A 19010-nucleotide genomic window follows, 5' to 3' on the forward strand; every position below is an offset into this window, starting at 1 on the left:
ACTATGTGATGATGTCTACTTTATTACATGTATTAAATACTTAATCTCATTTGATTATTTTCCTTTTTATTAGGAATTTGATGGACTCAAAGCAAAACATCAATTACAAATAACGGTAACACTTTACCAAAAATAAAAAATACTTCAAAAGCATTTATTAACCTTAATTAATGTTCATTTCAACATTTACTAATACATGATTGAAATCAAAAGTTGCATCTGTTAATGTAATTTAATAAACCTGAGCTAGCATGAAGTCACAATGAACAGTTGTATTCTTATACTAACATAATCAAAGATTAATAAACACTGTAACAAAATGGATTGCTCATTGTTAATTTTAGTTAATAGTTAGGACCTTATTTTAAAGTGTTACTCGAATAAAAAAATTAATCTCACATTGAGTTCATAACAAATTACTCGTACTAATATAAAAAAAAAACATATGTACAAAACTTGCATGGGACACTTTCTTTTTTAACATCTCAAATGGTTGACATTTATAAATATATAAACGTATAAAACACCCCTACTTTTAACATCATAGAGCAAACTATATAATCGAATGATTTTCCGTCTCCTCTTCCAGACAGAGTAAAGAGCTGCGAACCAACCAGGCGAAGACCTCAATGGAGAGCAGCAAAGCCATCAGTCAAGACAGAAGCATAAAGAACAAGGCTGAGCGGGAACGGTAATAACAACCGCTTACCTTTACAGATCACACCACCAGCGTTACCTTAGCTGCACTTTCCTTTGTGCTTTACTTGTTTTTTTAGATATCGCTATTACAATGTAATGACCAATCAGAACCATCTTGTGCAATTTCATCTATATCATTTGGGAAAATATCACCTAGAACTATTATTCTATTCTTCTGTGATTGCGTCAGTGATGTTCTGTTCACTAGTTTCCACCATTCCACCTTTCTTGTTATTCTCTCCAAATTTGACCGTATAGTACATGCGTCATTCAGGAAAATAAACCCCATCTCCACAATGCTTTCGATATGTTGAACTTAACAAGTTCACAAAAGTGAACTTAACAAAGTTCAATTTAAACTTTTTTTTTTTAGGTAAACCATATGTTTTTGCACCGTAATGAACTTCTACAAATCTACAACAACAACAAAAAAAGCCTCATATCTATAGACCAAACTTCACATATGTGTCCCTGGACCACAAAACCAGTCACAAGGGTCAATTTTTTTAGAAATTGAGATTTATACATCACATGAAAGCTGAATAAATAAGCTCTCCATTGGTGTGTGGTTTGTTAGGATAGGACAATATTTGGCCGAGACACAACTATTGAACATCTGGAATCTGAGGGTGCAAAAAAATCAAAACATTGAGAAAATCTCTTTTAAAGTTGTTCATTTATGTTCACGATTGTGCTGCATTCACTCACAAAAATAAATGTTTTATATATTTACGGTAGGAAATATCTTCATGGAACTTGATCTTTACTTAATATCCTCATGATTTTTGGCATAAAAGAAAAATCCATAATTTTGACCCATACAATGTATTGTTGGCTATTGCCACAAATATACCCGTGCGACTCGAGACTGGTTTTGTCATCCAGGGACACACATGTGGTTTTCATATCTTTTTGACTTGAGGAACCATGAGGAACTGAGGGTGTGTTTTGGGAAAGCTTAGGTATATTATAATGAAACTTGGTAGTCATCATCCACAAAAGTTTAAGCCAGTGCCACCCTATGGTCAAAAGTCATAACTTATAAGCAATAATCTACTTCTAGGCTTTAAAAACTGTCCATAACTCCACTGATATTGTTTCTGCAGGAGAGTTCGAGAGCTCAACAGCACGAACACAAGGAAGTTTCTTACAGAAAGAAAGAGGGTAACGATTCTAATCTTGTTTCAGATGTGTGTGTTTTTTTCCAAATGCATGTTTCTAATTAAGTAAATGAACATGGGCGTTGATTGACAGCTCGCCATGAAACAGTCCAAAGAGAGCGAGCAGCTCCAGGCGGCTCAGCGTGAACAACTCGAGAGGCTGGAGAAACACAACGAGGAGGTATTTCAGTGTTTGGGTCGTTCCTGCTGTGCTGTACTATTTCAACTCTGAAACCTCCACGTAATTAATGTCCTTCTGTAATTAAGGATGTATTTCCATATAAAGGTATAGCAGACGTTCAGACGCGCCCAGGCTTCTCTTTCATATTTTTAATCTATTGAAATGTTGATTTGATCAAACAGGATAAATGTTTTAGAGGCGTAAACCAGTTAACCAACATCACAATACACCACTGAATTCATTGATCCTTAATGATGGTGATTTCCCAGCAAAATGATGTCACTTCCTTGAAGATGATGTCATTAAGGATGTTAATTGATGTTTTTATTTTGACAAAAGACTGAGGATGGAAAGTGATATAGGGAAACAGAAAATATATATATAAACTGATTACCCTGTAAAGCCTGATATAAGAAATGAAAAAGTTTATTGAAACTTCAGAGAATATATATATTTTTTAAAATCTTAAGTATGGATATGTGTTTTTGTTGGGTATTATATTTGATAAATCAGGCTTTTATGGCTCATATAGTATGATATAGTGAAAATATGGAGGAAACAAACTCAGTTTTATTCAGAGGCACAAACTGAGCAGAAAATATGCAATTTGGTGCAGATGCTGATATTTATATGGACAAAAAAAGTTAGATAAAATTCATGTAATGTAAATCAATGAGATCTTAATAACAGACTACTGACATCAATTGCATATAAATATCAGTCATCCCTCGATATCTGCCAATAATGTCTCAGTAAGATTAGTTTAATTTAAATTAATTAAAATTGTAAATTTGAATACAATTTAAATACATTTTATTAATTATTTTTTATTTTTTATTTAAATGCTTAGTTTTAGGATCAAACCTCTTTTAAAACATATAATGCAATGCAATGCAATACAATGATGATTGAGAGATGAACAAATAAACCTTCCTCAAAAGCCTGATGATCATATCTGAGATCACAATTGAACATGATTTTACAAAAAAATAACATAAGGACAATCAAGTAAAGCTAAGTTGCTCCAGTCCAGAAAGTGTTTATCTTGAAATATCAGTAACAATATTTAAGTTATTCTTATGCTGACTTGATAAAATCAGTGCAGATTTCACAGCAAAAAGACGAGCTGAAGATGGACGTTTGTACAGTTACACTAAAAGGCTTTTATTTGCTAAAAAAAAGTATACACTATCAATCAGAGGACAGAAGGCATGATGTAGATTGAGTGTAACAGGGTTTTTAGCAAAAAAAAAAAAAAAAATTGAAATTTGATTAGAGGGAGGAAAAAAGAAACATTAGGAATATTTCTAAATCCTAATAAATTACTAATATGGTTTTGTTCTGAAATTATTGGATAAAAAATATTTTTAAAGATATATATATATATATATAATAGTGTGGCATGACAATATAATGCATAGCAGGAATGACCCGTTTGATGATGCATGAAACTGTCATGTGGATATAATATATCACTCACCATGAATTTTATTTTGCTCTTTTATTTAGCTGTTGAACTCGTGCTATGCAAAATCACAATGCCAAGGTAGGACTTTCCTCTCTTAAATCAATTTTACAACGCCTCCCCTTTCCCATGATTCTTTCATTTCTCCCCGTATGGAAGTCCAGTCCATCACATGTGTGAGTTATTGCTCGTCCTCCACACGTTCACAGACTACTGAGCAGACAGACGCGGCCGAGCCGTTCCTCATGGGTTCTCTGTTTATTTTGCCCGTCAGGACGCTTGCAGTCATCTGGAGATGTCAGTGCGTGTTCATGCTATAAACAACTGTGGAAAGAATTGATTGAATACTGAATTTTGCCTCTTGTACCACAAAAGTGAAACTTCTCTCCTCAGTTACTCACCGTCATGTCATTCCAAACCCTTTTGACTTTCATTGTTCTGAGTTCACTCAGTTCTGTCAAGATCCAAGAAGGACAAAATAACCCCAAATGTTCACCTTTTGGGTTTCACTGAAGAAAGTATTTTTGCCTTGGTTTCCAGTGCAAATACCTAAACGTTCTTAAAGCAAGATATATTTACTTGAAAAGCAAAGTAAACTTGACATCACTAGCCCTACAATTTACATAAACCCCGCCCTCGTGAACGGGATTTATAGATTATCATGACAGAATATGCTAATCAATGACTAGAAGATAACTACACATAAGCGACATAAATTCACCAACTAACCATTCAGAAATGTCCTGTTGCTTCTACATGTTGTCACTTCTTCTCGAGTCTCTCCATCATTGTCTGACTCCGGTTTGAACATAAAAGGCTACAAGTTTTTGGAATTTTCAGTGTGTGTCTGTGTGAGGTAAAAGGACACAAGCTGTTGAAGCTCCGCCCCCTGTGCCGGGAGCTGCAGCTCATTTGCATTTAAAGGGAAACTATGTAACTTTTTTACCTTAACTGAACAGCTTCGGAGTCAGTGGAATGGTTATATTACTTATTTCGGGTTGAATGGTGGTGGTTTCGCACCCCCCTAGTGCCCGAGAGCGGAAAAAACTCACTTGCAACTTTGGGACGCGGGTCGTGTTCCAGGAAGTATCGCGTGATATCAGGTCTCGCGATGCAACGAATTGCTTGACGGCACTGCACACGTACACGCCCCCATTCAAGCACCGGCTATGTATAAGCAAAGGGCAACGATAGATTGAGTTATGGCTGAGCCTGTAAAAAAGAAGCAGAAAGCTAGGAAATCTTTGTCGGAGGACCAACGAAAGAGGAATCGGGACACTGACCGAGCAAGAAGTCAGACTCGAGTAAATATATCGGACCAGCTTTTTCAGAATGGTGAGAACTGAGAGAAACAGAAGCCTGCAAAACGGATGCTGACCTGGCTGCTGTTGCACTTGTAAGTATCTTTGGAATAAACGGTGTTAAATTTCAAGTAATTGTGACCTCAGGATGTTTGCTATTGTCTGTAAATGTTTTTATTATGATCGCTGTCTGTTACGGGCTTACTAGTACGCTACGTTAGATACTATAACTTTGATGTTAGCATTGTCATTAGCAAACACATTTGATTTCTGTAGTAGTTTGGCCGTTCCTCTGTAGGTTTTATTTGTGTAACTTGCACTTTTATTTTATGTCACTAAGTCAACGTGTCTGATAATAGGCAATAAACATGTTGCACATATCATGATCGAGCTAGAAAAAACGTTCTGATGTTTTCTTAGACAAGCAAAGGTAAACTGTCATTCTACCAGATGAACTTATAGACCTTGCTAATATAACTTTAGACAAATATTAGCCTCCGATATATATATATATATATATATATATATATATATATATATATATATATATATATATTATGCTCATGCCCACTCTCCCAAAACTCTCTCACTCTTCGTTCGTTCCCAGTAAAAATACTAAAGTTAGTATGCATGACAACCTATTTTTTACAGTCTATGATGACAACACAATAAAAAAAAAAAAAATCGCCATCAGTTGGAAACAAAATATTGCCTTACTTGCCTCGGTAGACATAACTGGTTTTGAAATAGCCGGTTCCTCTGCTCAGCTGGATTGACAGCTGATCAGCTGGGTTGCTCGTGGCGAGGGGGGAGGGACAACAGTTCGTTTTTATGACAGAGTGTTTGAAAGCATTTACTACCAGACACTAGGGGGAGCTTCGTAGAGAAAAAACACTCAGACTTGCCTGGTGTCCCTTTAAAGGAACAGACACAAAACAGTGCGTTTTTGCTCACCCTCAAAAAGTGACAAATTTAAAATGCTATATAAAAATATCTGTGGGCTATTTTGAGCTAAAACTTCACACACACACTCTGGGGACATCAGAGACTTATTTGACATCTTGTGAAAATGGCATTATACCACCCCTTCAAGAGATGAAGTATTGTTTTCTGAAAAATGTACCAAAATGAAGCGAGTTTTTGATTAAAACAAGAAAAGAATATCCGCCAATAGGGTCATAAAAATAAAGTTTAGATAGTTACGACAGTTTAGATATTTGTCAATATTTTTCTTGACATACAAGACTTGTCACATGACTATCTTGATTCAAGAATGTTTTTTGCACTGGAAAACAAGACAAAAATCTATTTTTTTGTGCAATGCATGAACTATTTCTTTGACATGTTTCACATTTGCTAACTCAAGACTAAGGTTGTGCATCTTAAATGTTTTTGTCTGCTGGAGGATTGATTCTTTTGCTGTTGATTTAAATGCAGTGCATAAATTAGTTGATTTTCCATCCACTTCATCTACTACAATCACCAGAGGAAACGCTGAACGTCACATTACATTTCCACTGATGGCTGGTGCAGAGTCCTATAATACGCTTCCCGACCAGCCTAATCTAACTAAAACACAGGATGTGTCATGTGACCAACTTCAAAATGTTGTTTGTGAGCTTTCAATATCCTCCATACATAAGTTTGTTCCCCGGCGCACATCTCATGTTGAGAAGATGTCATTCAATAAACAGGATTTGTGAAATCCAGGGCTTTTAATAACCCGGGTCTCTCTCTATAGCGTTATCTCTAGAGGCCGGCGCTGTAATTCCACATTAAAGAGAGCCTATCATGCCTTTTCCCATGTTCCACTTTCTTTAAAGTGTAATATTGCTGTTTGAGCATGAAAAAGTCCCTCCAGCGGGAGTTCTTCTCTATATCAGTGTCAGTGTTTCTGAACTCCCTGAAACGCCTCCATTGTAGTCTCGAGTTTCTTCCGGGAACGTACACGTCACAATATTCCTCATTTAAATAATTCATACGCAGAATAAAGGGGCGGGGCCTGGTTGAGTTAGTTAGTAGTGTGTTAAACTGGCGGTTATGGTAAGGGGCGGGACATTTCCCAAAACACACTCGAAGCGCTCGACCAATCACAACACACTGATCCAGCCGACCAATCAGAGCGCAGTGTGCTTTTCAGAAGGAGGGGCTTCATAGAGACAGGAACTAAACAGAGCGTTACTGACAGACTGGGAAGAGAGGAGCTGCAACAATGGAGAATATGAGGAAAATAGTCAACATTCAAGCAGGAAAACCTGTTCTAGTAGAGCCTAAAAACATCAAAACTTTGTATTAAGGCATAACATGGCTTTTTGAATGTACTTCACTGTCATTACAGGCCAAAGAGACTCGGCACATGAGGACACAAGAGAGGACAGACTGACGACCAATCAAACTCACGGCTCATTTGAGGTCACACAGTGAGAACGCACCCGCAAACGCACTTTTTCCCTCTTAAATGCACATAGAATCTGTTTTTAGTGATGTCTGCTTCATATTTATTTACATTTTATGAATGTTGAAATATTTATGAATATTGTATGTGAGCAAACAGATGCTTCGGTGGTGACGAGATAAACTAAGTATTTGATCTTTGCTTTACAATAATTTTTAAGGTCAACATGAAATTAAAATCGACTATTTATTTTTTAAAGATACATTCCTGCTATTATTGTGAATGATTCACCAGTGCTTATTATTATAAAGAATAAATACAATAAATAATAAATAGTCTTTTTACAAAATATAACTTGATTAACCCTAGTTGTAAACCTGTGATAGCTATTCTGGTACAGAACGCCAACTTTTTACCACACAATCAATTTATTTTTGTATATTCAGAAATATATTTTGTAAATATGCCATTACCTGAGTAAATTTAATTGTGAATGCTTTTTCATGTTGATTTTAAATATCCTCTACAGTGGAATATAGCTGTAAAATATAAACAGCAAAATATAAATGATGTATTTGAGTCTTTAGAAATAACACTGTTTTTCATACTGATATATTATAAAGATCATGCAAAATACTTTTTGTACATGTGTTGCATTGATAGAAAATCTATTTTACCATAATGTAATTTTACTAGTAGACTTTGTGTTTTCATCCTTAATGTTCTTTCTTCAACATTTTGAAATGCTTGTGATGTTGCTTATTTTTTAATGTCTTTGGATAAAATCCATCTGCTCAATGACTTCATGAAGTTCAAGGTTCATTACAGATGAAGCTCTTCGAGACTCGCTGCTGATTACCACTGAAACAAAACTTGTATAATAGTACAATAGTAAGTGATTTTCTCACACTAGTCTCATCTTAGACAGAGTTAAGATATGTTTAAATTTATGCAAATGAAGAGAGACTTTGGGAGCGACGACCAATAGAAGTGAAAGCTTCACACTGCCAGTCGCTGCATAAACGCTTAATATTAAACGAGAAACAGCAAGTGTTCTTCTCCATCGTGAAGTTCAAGCACCGGTCTATCTGTGTTCACGAAACGATTCAGTCTCGGAGTGAGCACAGCGAGAACCACCGTACTGTAAGGCCTGCCCAATCGGTCCAATCGGTTTTCTTTGTTTTCTCAGAGAGTTGTACGGTCTTACAGTTTGAACACAGAGATATACCATAAATTATAGGAAAGTTACTGACCTCTAAAATAGCTTCTCCTCCATCGTACCGACGACACTCTACGATGTAGTGACGGATCACGTGCTCTAATGACTTCACTACGATTGGTTGTCGCTCCTGGAAGTTGCTAGCCTGGATGCCAGCCGAACTTAGCCCCGCCCACAACATTTGAGGTCGGGAAGTTCGGTCTGGACTTGATCCGTTGTGGAGCAACTATGCTCGAACCAGAGCTGTTCGGACCAATCAAATTGTCAGGGCGGGCTTTATACGATGATGGACAGATGATCAACAGTAACGTAATGATCCACGTCACCAAAGAGCGCTTGGGTTGAATTCGTTTACAACAAAGATGGCTGCCGCTGGAGAATTGAGATGTGTAGATTCTGTTCTAGAAGATATCGACAGCGCATTCATTTTAAAAGAGGAACAGAGAACCGCGATCAAGGCATTTGTCGATCGGAAAGATGAATGAAGAACATACGTCACTTACTCCGTTGCTCTGATTGGTTGTAGGTCTATCCAATTGAGTGCAGAGGCATTTTCTTTCCTGGTTCGGTTGAAACACGCCCCATAATCACAGCCCAGTGGAGCACTATCTTATTCTGACTAGAATCTGAGCATGACGACATCAGGCTAGGAAGTTGCTCTACATTTGCATAAATCAACGTCCCTGGTGCCGCTGTAATGAGAAATCCAGTCCCCCAAGGAATCGTGTCTCCTTTAGGACCCAGGCGGTAATGCCTGATCAAAAGTTATGGTGATGTTTTGACTAATTATAACCTATTTAAATATTGCATGATGTTCATTGCACAAGCAACCTGCTTGAAATATAAAATGAATGCCTATGCATAATAAAACAAACACAAAATATATTTTTTATAAGGATACTGATTGTTGCAACATACTATGTTCTGTAAAAGTAATTTAAAATTCATTTTACACTAATAGTAATGTGGTATAGTATATAATAATAGGCTACTATAATACATTTAATAAATTAATTGTCGTGCTAAGTACACACAAACATCATTCATTTGAAAGAAGCAAAAAACATGCCTAATATAATCTAAGCTAAGCTAGCAGGCTAATCAGGTAGATGTATGATATGCTAGTACATAAGCTAACTCAAAAACAGTAGGAACGAGAAATGCTTGATGTCACAACCTATAGCTTTAGTTATATGCTAGTATATGAACCATGTAATTTAAAAGACATTAGTGGTCATTATAACGCTTTTTAAACTATAAATCATAACGTGATTTTGCAAGAATGTCAATCAGGCGCTAAAAATACTACCCATTAAAAGTCCGTTGAACCAATGGGATCACTCAGGGTCCTAAAGGAGACCCGATTCCCGGTGGGACTCGATTTCTCACCCCACCGCCAGAAATCGGTAGCTCTCCATTTTTTTTTCTCTCCAGGAAATTGCACGTCCTGATTTTGCAGAGTTAGACGTGTTCCTGTGTCATCATATTTTGTTGATCCTGTTCAGAAAATGTAGTCCTAACCCTACCCTTACCCCTAAATCTAACCCTATAGCCATAACTTCTCCCTAAAATCAGAGGGAAATGATGGTGAAGAACACTGATGTAGAAGCTCCTAACCCTGGTTGTAACCCTAAACTTGACATAAACTGTGAACTCGTCCCTCAAATCTGATTGGTTGATTGAAATGTTGTTTCTGGATCAACAAAGATATTGATCCAGGATCATGTTTTACTTGGTGAAATTGGGTTGTTTGTTGAAATGAATGGGATCATGTGAATGCAGCTTAACAAATCATGAGCTTAATGAGACTTAATGCATATAATGTTTATTTTATGCATATTTTTTCCCTCATAGTCGTCCGTCTATCTCTGTAAGTGCATTACTGCAAACGTGACTTTTGTTTCTTCGTCAAACTGAGGGATGATTTTAAAATGATTATCTGTGGGAATCAGCAGCATGTCAGAGATGCGTTGCATTGAACACGGAAAATTGCTTTTAATATGATTGTTTGTAATGCTTTCTTGACACTAAAACCAAGCTGTTGGTATTTACGAAGCGTGTCATCATTGTTTATATCCTTTGTATTCCACATTATGAATTCAATTACCGACACCATTGCAGGAAATTAAAAGTCAAAAGCATCGCTGGCCCTGACCGACGTGTTTCATTCGAAACTGCGATGATGACCGAATGAATCAGGACTATTGCTTCTTTAAAAGCGTGCGATTGCAGGCGGTTTCATCATTCACACGGGTTCAAATGTGCTGACCCCTTCACATAAAACACAGAGACAATGAAAACGTCTCCTCACAAAGGAAATCACACGAGGGCTGTGTCGAACATGTAAGAGATTTCTATTGATACATCAAGTCTTGCATAAAGTCTGGTTCACATTGCAGGAAGATTGTCACGTAAAGTGAGCACGCAAAGATTGCTGTGGTTTTCCTCTCTCACTCATTCTTATTCTCAATTAGTGTTGGTTGCCGTCGTGTGCCGTAACAAACACACACTTGCATGCATGAGCAGTCAACGTGCTATAACAGACACACACTGACTCGTGTCGTGTTTTCTGTCTCTGAGTTAGTCGTACAATCGTTGAAGCAGATTATGAGTTAATTGAGTGAAAATGCAAAGCCGATGTGTTTATGATATCTCTGTGTTGGAACAGCTGCTTTTATGATTCATTGTCCTCCCACTGAAATGTGCATGAATACATGCGACTGAAGGAATAACAGCTGCACTGCGCTTGAAGCAATATTCCTGCTTATTTGCGATCTAATGACTACATAAAACTAGGGCTGTGTTATATTATGTAAGGTTGGTAAGTGTGAAAGAATGCCAATCTGAACAAATGACTGAAGTTAATGTTAAGAATCTCAGCTGATATTACTTTTGCTTCATTTGTCTGTAAATGCATGTGCACATTTTGGCTCATTCAGGTACTGACAATTTGCATTTAGTGCTTAATATACATGCAGAAATAATAAGATAAATATGCTACTTTAAACATTGGCTACAGTATATGGATCAAATTCATTACATTTGGTGATGTATAAACATGAGTTCATTAGAATATTAAAATATATGTTCAAAATGGTGAAATTTTGGTGAAAATAAACTTAATTTGATTTAAATAACGTCCTAATCACAATAGAAAAACTGGACATTTTAAAGTTCTGAAAATAATGTTAGTAGGTCTGTAACCTTATTACAATTTTATAATCATGGCAAGACATCTGGACATTTTAGTGATTTCAAAACAATGTTCCCACAACCAAAATGGAATGTTTGGAAAATGTTTTTATAACCTAAATTTGTAACCTAGACTAGTATCGCACTAAAACTTTTGCAGCTCAACTAACATTTCTTTTTTTTTACTTTTTACAAATAAACTCATGCTTTAACAAAAAAAATACATGTCTGCTTTTAAACTCTCCTGGTTAATTGCATGGTGGACCTCCATTATGTTTTGTTTCCCAGCTAACAAAAATATGTTTTAAGAACGTTTTGCTAACGTTCACATTTAGCTATGAGACTGTTATTTCTGTCAATGTTTTCTGAACTTTCAAAACATCCCAAAACTTTTTTTCTTTATGCAAACATTTAACATCTAAATCAATCGGTAATGTTTAAAAACTGTTAGATGAACGTCCAGCTAAAACATTTCAGAAAAATAACCTTCCATGAATGGTGTGTACCGTAAATATTGTTTTTGAGCTAATGTTTTGAGAAGAACATTATGGGCCCTATTTTAACGATCTGAAACGCAAGTATCAAACGCGAAACGCAAGTAACTTTGTGTGCAGATCTCTAAAATGTGTTGGTCTGAAGTAGCTTCATTACTCATAGGTGTGGTTTGGGCGTAACGTGAAATAAACCAATCAGAGCGTCATCTCACATTCCCTTTAAGAGCAGGCGTGCTTGTTCCATGGCGGATTGCTATTATAACGGCGGATTTGCCAGACGCACGCCAGGAGCGGTTCACAGCCGAGGAGACCGACGTTCTCGTCAGGGCCGTAAAACACAGAGAAGTGACATTGGGGATGGAGAAACACACCCAAATTAGCTTCGGTTAAACAGGCGTATGATAATTTGGGTAAATGTGTAAGCTAGATTTATGCCTATTTTTTTCACATCTTCATGGACACAACAATGATTTCCCTCATGTGTTAATATTTTTCCTTGTAATAATGTATGATTTGCAAAAATGTGAACTGCTGCTTCTGTGTAGATGAGAGAAGCAAAGTGTATGAGCGTTGTGCACACGCTACATTATGGCCAAGCATGCGCCCTTAAAATAGCATCTGAACGTGCCACTGACTTTAGACGAGGTTTTTCCTGGTCTGTGGAGGAATTGTTTTCTGAAACTGCAAAATAGCACCAGGGAACGTTTGCGCCGGAACACGCCTCCTCTTTTCGCTGAACCGCCCCGGGAGCGCAAGTTCATTCCCTAATTTACCGACGTGCGTGTGTGGAGGGAAAAGTCTGCTGTGCGCGGGTGCAAAATAGGAATGATACATGCGTCGGTGTACAAAGTCAATTGCGGTGGGTGCAAGATAGGGCCCAAAAACTACATTAGTGTTCATGTTAGCTGGGAGGGTTCGTGGATTTAAAGGGATATATCACCTCTGGAGAGATGAATGTGTATTTAAATTGGGTAATTTATGTAGTAGAAATGTGAAATTATTTTAGAAGTTGGTGCCTTCTAGACTGAGAAAAGCCAGAAAATGTATTTTTGGCTCATGTGGATGAAAGACAACAACTCCCAGAATGCACTTGCTTCACTGCCCTACGAGGACACTCCCAAGCCACGCCTACCGGTTACAGAGGGCAGTATCAGAAGAAATGACACAACTAGGCTACTAGTCGACTCCTCCTACTGGCTGTAGTCTCTCGCCTCTGGCCAAAAGAGGCTCAGATGCTAAATGATGATTTTTGCATCATCTGAGGTTTTTTCCAGACACACAATACAGAAATCTCTCGTCTCAGGGGGACATGAGGGAGGGAAGCACGGTCACTCGAGAATACTAACGGGTTTCTACTGATACAAAGCTTAATGCTAATCGGTGAAGTATCCCTTTAAACACTCTAAGTCTAGTGTACTGTATGAACTTCTGTTTTGTCTGTCAGCGTCTCGGTTGTTCATTGTAATCACGTTGCGTGTTGTGATTCAGTGAGAGAACTTTCCTCGCAAACGCTGTTTTCTGTTACACTTCCAGCTCGGTTATGTTTCATAATACTGTAATGAACACGTTTTAGCCCCCGGTCATACTGCAATTCTTGTAGCCTGATAAATAATAGAGAAGATGAGGATTGTTTCGCATCCTGACCCCTGACGCTGATGAAACCGATCATCATCCGAGGAAATACGGGTGAGGTAGATTTCTCTTCAGAATATTCAACATTTGGGTTAAATATGGAGAATTAACTGCGTCTGTCGAGCAGCGCCTGAGGTTAAATATACCTCTGACTGTGGGGAATATTTCATATGTCTGAAACATAATCACAGGCCATAAAGACAGTATGAGAGCAGCGGCGTGTGGTGATCACTGAGGAGAGCGACCCGGAGCCGCCGATCGCTTGCTGGAGCGGGACTGTGATGAGGAGGGAGTGTGTGACCCTGTCGGGTTCATGCTGTTCCTCAACCTGCTGAGCTGCTCGCTTTAAAGCTCTAGCGAAAGGTAAAAAGCATAATTATCCTGCCTTTCAGGACATCCTCATCTAAGCCTGCGTGTATAGAAGTGTAAAATATATATATATATAGAAGAAAAGAAGTTGGATAAAATGACAAAGCATGCTTAAAAAAAAAAAAAAAAACTATATTGCCAAAAGTTTTGGGACGTCTGCCATTACATGCACATGCACTTTAATGACATCCCATTCTTAATCCGTAGGGTTTAATATGGAGTTGGCCCACCCTAACAGCTATAACAGCTTCAACACTTCTGGGAAGGCTTTCCATAAGGTTTAGGAGTGTGTTTATGGGAATTTTTGACCATTCTTCTTCTGACACTGATGTTGGACGAGAAGGTCTGGATCGCAGTCTCCGCTGTAATTCATCCCAAAGGTGTTCTGTCAGGTTGAGCTCAGGACTCTGTGCAGGACAGTCCAGTTCCTCCACACCAAACTCACTCATCCATGTCTTTAGGGACCTTCTGCTCAGTCATGTCGGAACAGGAAAGGTTTATTTCCCCAGAAAATATTTATGCCCAAACTGTTCCCACAAAGTTGGGAGCATGAAAATGTCCAAATTGTCTAGGTATGCTGAAGCATTAAGAGTTCCTTTCACTGGAACTAAGGGCCCAACCCCTGAAAAACAACCCCACACCATAATCCCCCCTCCTCCAAACTTTACACTTGCCACAGTGCAGTCAGCCAAGTACCGTTCTCCAAACCCAGACTCGTCCATCTGCTTTCCAGACAGAGAAGCGTGATTCGTCACTCCAGAGAGTCCAGTGACGGCGTTCTTTTACACAATCTGACGCGTTGCATTGCACTTGGTGATGTAAGGCTTGGCTGCAGCTGCTCGGCCATGGAAACCCATTGCATGAATCTCTGTTCTTGAGCTAATCTGAAGGCCACAGAAGTTTGGAGGTTTGTAGCTGTTGACTCACTGTGAGCCTCAGCATGACCTCGCTCTGTGATTTACGTGGCCTACATCTTCGTGGCTAAGATGATATCATATCACTTGTTGACCATGGAATATTTAGTGGTGAGTAAATTTCACGAATGGACTTATTGCACAGGTCGCAACCTTTCACAGTACCACGCTTGAATTCACTGAGCTCCTGATTCGTAATCCTGAATTCAATGGTTTGGAGGGTTACCTAATATATATATATATATATATATATATATATATATATAAAATGTCATTCAATACTTAAAATATTTATTAAAATAGTTTGGTCTGGTGACAATTGGCCAATTTACCCAATATTTTGGTTTGCAAAATATTTGTATTATTTTATGCTAATTATAGTATTTCATCTTTACTTTAGCAACCATAACTGTAAAAAAAAAAAAAATCATACATTTAACCTGTTACTCTAAACCAACGGTTATCTATGGAAGCGAGAAAAAAAGAATTGCGAGATATAAACTTGCAATTGCAAACAAAGTCAGAATTGCGATTCTAGCAATTCAGACTTTTTTTTCTCGAGATTGCGAGTTTATATCTCACAATTCTGACTGTAAACTCGCTGTTGTGTGTTTATATGTGAACACTGGAGAGAGCTGGAAGATCTACAGGGTCTGTAAACTAAAATGAGGGAAATTTCACTAAGCTACAGTTTATTGTACATGGCATATTGTACACTCTCAAACTTGTGATTGTCAAATTTATTTGTAGACCATTTTTTAATGTACTGTATTTTTGCAGAACTGAGAGATGACTGAAGGTATAAAGTCTTTTGTCAAAAGCCCAATAAACTGCCAAAGTACTGTATACTGTAATGAAATTTGGCAAAGATGCTGAATTATTATTATTATTTTTTACTGTACTATGACAGTATACTGTATTGTTCATACATCTTTGGTATTTGAACTTTTCTTCCCTAGTGCCTTTATTCTACTGTAAAAACAATCACTTTACAGTAATGTAATGAAAATGTATATTTCCTAAAGCTTATTGTTGTGTCTTACTGAATCTGCACCTTTGCATTTATGATGTATACTGTAATAGACATTGAGCTCCGAAATTATTCCTGAATCCCAATAAGAGGTTTTTGTAACAGTGTTGTGAATTGCTCTCATTAGTGTTCTCTAGGACGGTAGTGTTTGTGTCATCTGAGGCCAGAGTCTAGTTCTGACATAAGAGAATATGTTTTAGACTCAAATATATATTTTTTTATGTTACTGTACAAGTTGGTGTGTAGTTTTGAGGTTGCGTTGATCATTTGTGTTAGCAATCAAGAAAAACTGTAATTGAGCAAATGATGTCTACTTATCTTAGAAATTATGTGCATTTCTATTAACACACATTTTTAATGAGTCAAGTGGGGTGCATTGAATTTTCTGTGTGCACATTGTAGCAAATACAGTTGTTCTTCCAAATAATTCATGCATACAGAAAACTCACATACTATGCTGAAGTAGTGTGAGTAGTGCACTATTTCTCTCTCTCTCTCTCTCTCTCTCTCTCACTCTAGGGATGGATATGGAGATATTTGGCAGAGAAAAACACACAGCGCTCTCTTGTCAGGGCAGTGTGTGTGGGCCGACGCAGAACTGAAGTGCAGGGCGACTAAAAATACAGCCGGCACGCCACTCACGAGGTGAAATTTCAATTAAGACACAAGCACTTCATCATTATTCCACTTGGCTGATGATTACGATCTGACATTTTAACACACGCAAACACGCTGATATATATTCTGCCACTTTCTTGGCGAGAGGAAGAAGGCAATCGTGCAATTATCACTTCAACCAGTCAATCATGTAACCTTTTCTTTGATAGATTGGCACACTTTTGATGAGGCCATAATAAGAGGGGGTCAAAAAATGATACGCCCGGAAACCAAACAACGGCTTTGAAAGGAAAGCGATCGCGGATGCACCCAGTAAAATGATAGAGCAGGGTTGTAAAATGCAAAGCGTATAATAAAATGGCCTTTATGCTAACTTTATGATGGGCTTTTTGAGAGGATAAAAGGCGTCTCGCTGAAAGTCTGTTTTAAGGGTAATTTCACTTCTTCTCCTTCAGGTTAGACTGGCTTTGAACAGTTGATGGCAATGCAGCTCTTGAAGTCCATTCTCTGATATCAGGAGTTTAATGGCGGACTACTGCTGGCCGTGGAGGTGAACCAATGCTGATAAGAGTGTGTGTGTGTGTGTGTGTGTGTGTGTGTGTGTGTGTGTGTGTGTGTGTGTGCAGGGTTTTCTATCCCAGTGGGAACCTGACTGCCCATGAGGAAACCAGCTTATAAATCATTCAGAATGAAACTGTGAAAATGCAGAAAGTGTTGTGTGATGGGTAGGTTTAGTGTAAGGGGAGAGAATAAACAGTTTGTACAGTATAAAAACCAGTACGTCTATGGAGAGTCCCCACAAAGATAGTAAACCTGTGTGTGTGTGTGTGTGTGTGTGTGTGTGCAATCTCTCACTGAACACAAGCGCAGTGCCTCTCCTGCACTGAAGCTACAACGGCTCAGATAGACACTATAGAACTTTGCTTTCTGATAATCTTCAACATATACATGATTTCTAATCTTCATGCTGATTACCACAGATGATCATTTTTCTCCATCATTTAGTTAAAATGAACAAACCTTAATATTAACGTGTAGGGTTGAAAATCTCTTATATTTTTGTATTTTAACTTGTGAGATCAACATTAAAGGCGCTCTGAGCGATGTTGGGTGACGTCACTTCATGTTGACGTTCAAAGTATTGTCAAACAAAACGGAGGCTAGCTCGACCCTCCCTGCTCCTCATCCCGTCCCCTCCCCCTCCCTTCCGTGCTTCCTGAAACAGTCATGAATCATTTAGAAAAACCAAACTGGATTTACCCTGTCCATCAGAAACAGATCGAGCCTCCTGAATGTCGGATTGGAAGCCCTTCTGCCGGCGGAGTTCTCGCTTTTCCGATGTAAATTCGGGACTTCGCGTGTTCCTTCTCCTTTTCCCTCTTCTTTGTTATTTGCTCATCGGAACGTCGTCTCTTTGGTCGTGTGTCGGCCATATCAAAATTCTCAAGAAAATAAATTTTTAACGTTAGTCGTTGTCATTGTCTTGGACATCTCTCCTCTAGCTAACTTCCCTCTTCATGCTTCTCTCTCCTCCACACCCCCCTTCAACCCAAATCATTCTTGTCGGTTATTGGCTGGAACACTGTTTGTAATGTTTCGTGGTCCAGGCTGGGCCAGTTTGTTTTTGTTGGCGTTTGTGGAGCCTGGGCTGTCTACAGAGACCGCGTTTTTTTACAGTGTGTTCAGGGGACAGGCAGCGGATAGTGTTTGCTGTATGTGACAAAAAATGTTTGACTTTTTTTGTGTTTGAAAACGCGTGACTTCGCTTAGAGCAGCTTTAAGATGAACACATACTATAGAGGTATATTGTTTATGTTGACTAATGTAGTTAAAGGGATAGTTCAACACTGCGTAACACAAGAATGAACCTCATTGGTTCTCGTACGTCAAGCGAACATGCTTGAGCTTCCATTTACCATATACGATGTGTGCGCTGATGAATGTTTATGTGAATAAAATCCTCAATTAAATCTGTTCATCATATAAAGTGATCGAGTCTCCTCAGAATTTTTTTTTTTGACTTAACCGCTCAATTCTTGTGGATTAGTTTTTTATGATCTCTTTATGAACTTTTTGAAGCGTCAAAGAGTCAGTTGTGTCCAGCTGTCAATGGAGGGACAGAAATCTCTCAGATTTCATCAAAAATATCTTAATTTGTGTTCTGAAGATGAACGGAAGTCTATCGGGTTTGGAACAACATGAGGGTGAGTAATTACTGACAGAATTTTCATTTTTGGGTGAACTAACCCTTTAACTAATGTTAACAAACAAAACTGAAGGTAAAACGATGTTGTCATGCAGTAAAGATTAGCCCTATATGAAACGCATGCTGTAACCTTTA

General features: G+C 38.0%; 1 protein-coding gene across 1 annotated transcript in view; it reads left to right on the forward strand.

Moving 5' to 3' along the window:
• The window catches only part of plcb4a (phospholipase C, beta 4a), a 50968-nt gene extending 42967 nt beyond the window's left edge, over positions 1–8001 (forward strand). The window contains exons 33-37 of the mRNA XM_084393567.1: positions 590–691; positions 1806–1863; positions 1954–2040; positions 3550–3586; positions 7145–8001. Of these exons, the coding sequence (XP_084249693.1) occupies positions 590–691; positions 1806–1863; positions 1954–2040; positions 3550–3586; positions 7145–7230 (370 nt within the window). The 3' untranslated portion in view covers positions 7231–8001. The remainder of the gene's footprint in view (positions 1–589; positions 692–1805; positions 1864–1953; positions 2041–3549; positions 3587–7144) is intronic.
• The last annotated feature ends 11009 nt before the right edge of the window (positions 8002–19010 follow it).

Source organism: Rutilus rutilus (genome assembly GCF_951802725.1).
Source record: "Rutilus rutilus genome assembly, chromosome: 21".
NCBI lineage: Eukaryota > Metazoa > Chordata > Actinopteri > Cypriniformes > Leuciscidae > Rutilus > Rutilus rutilus.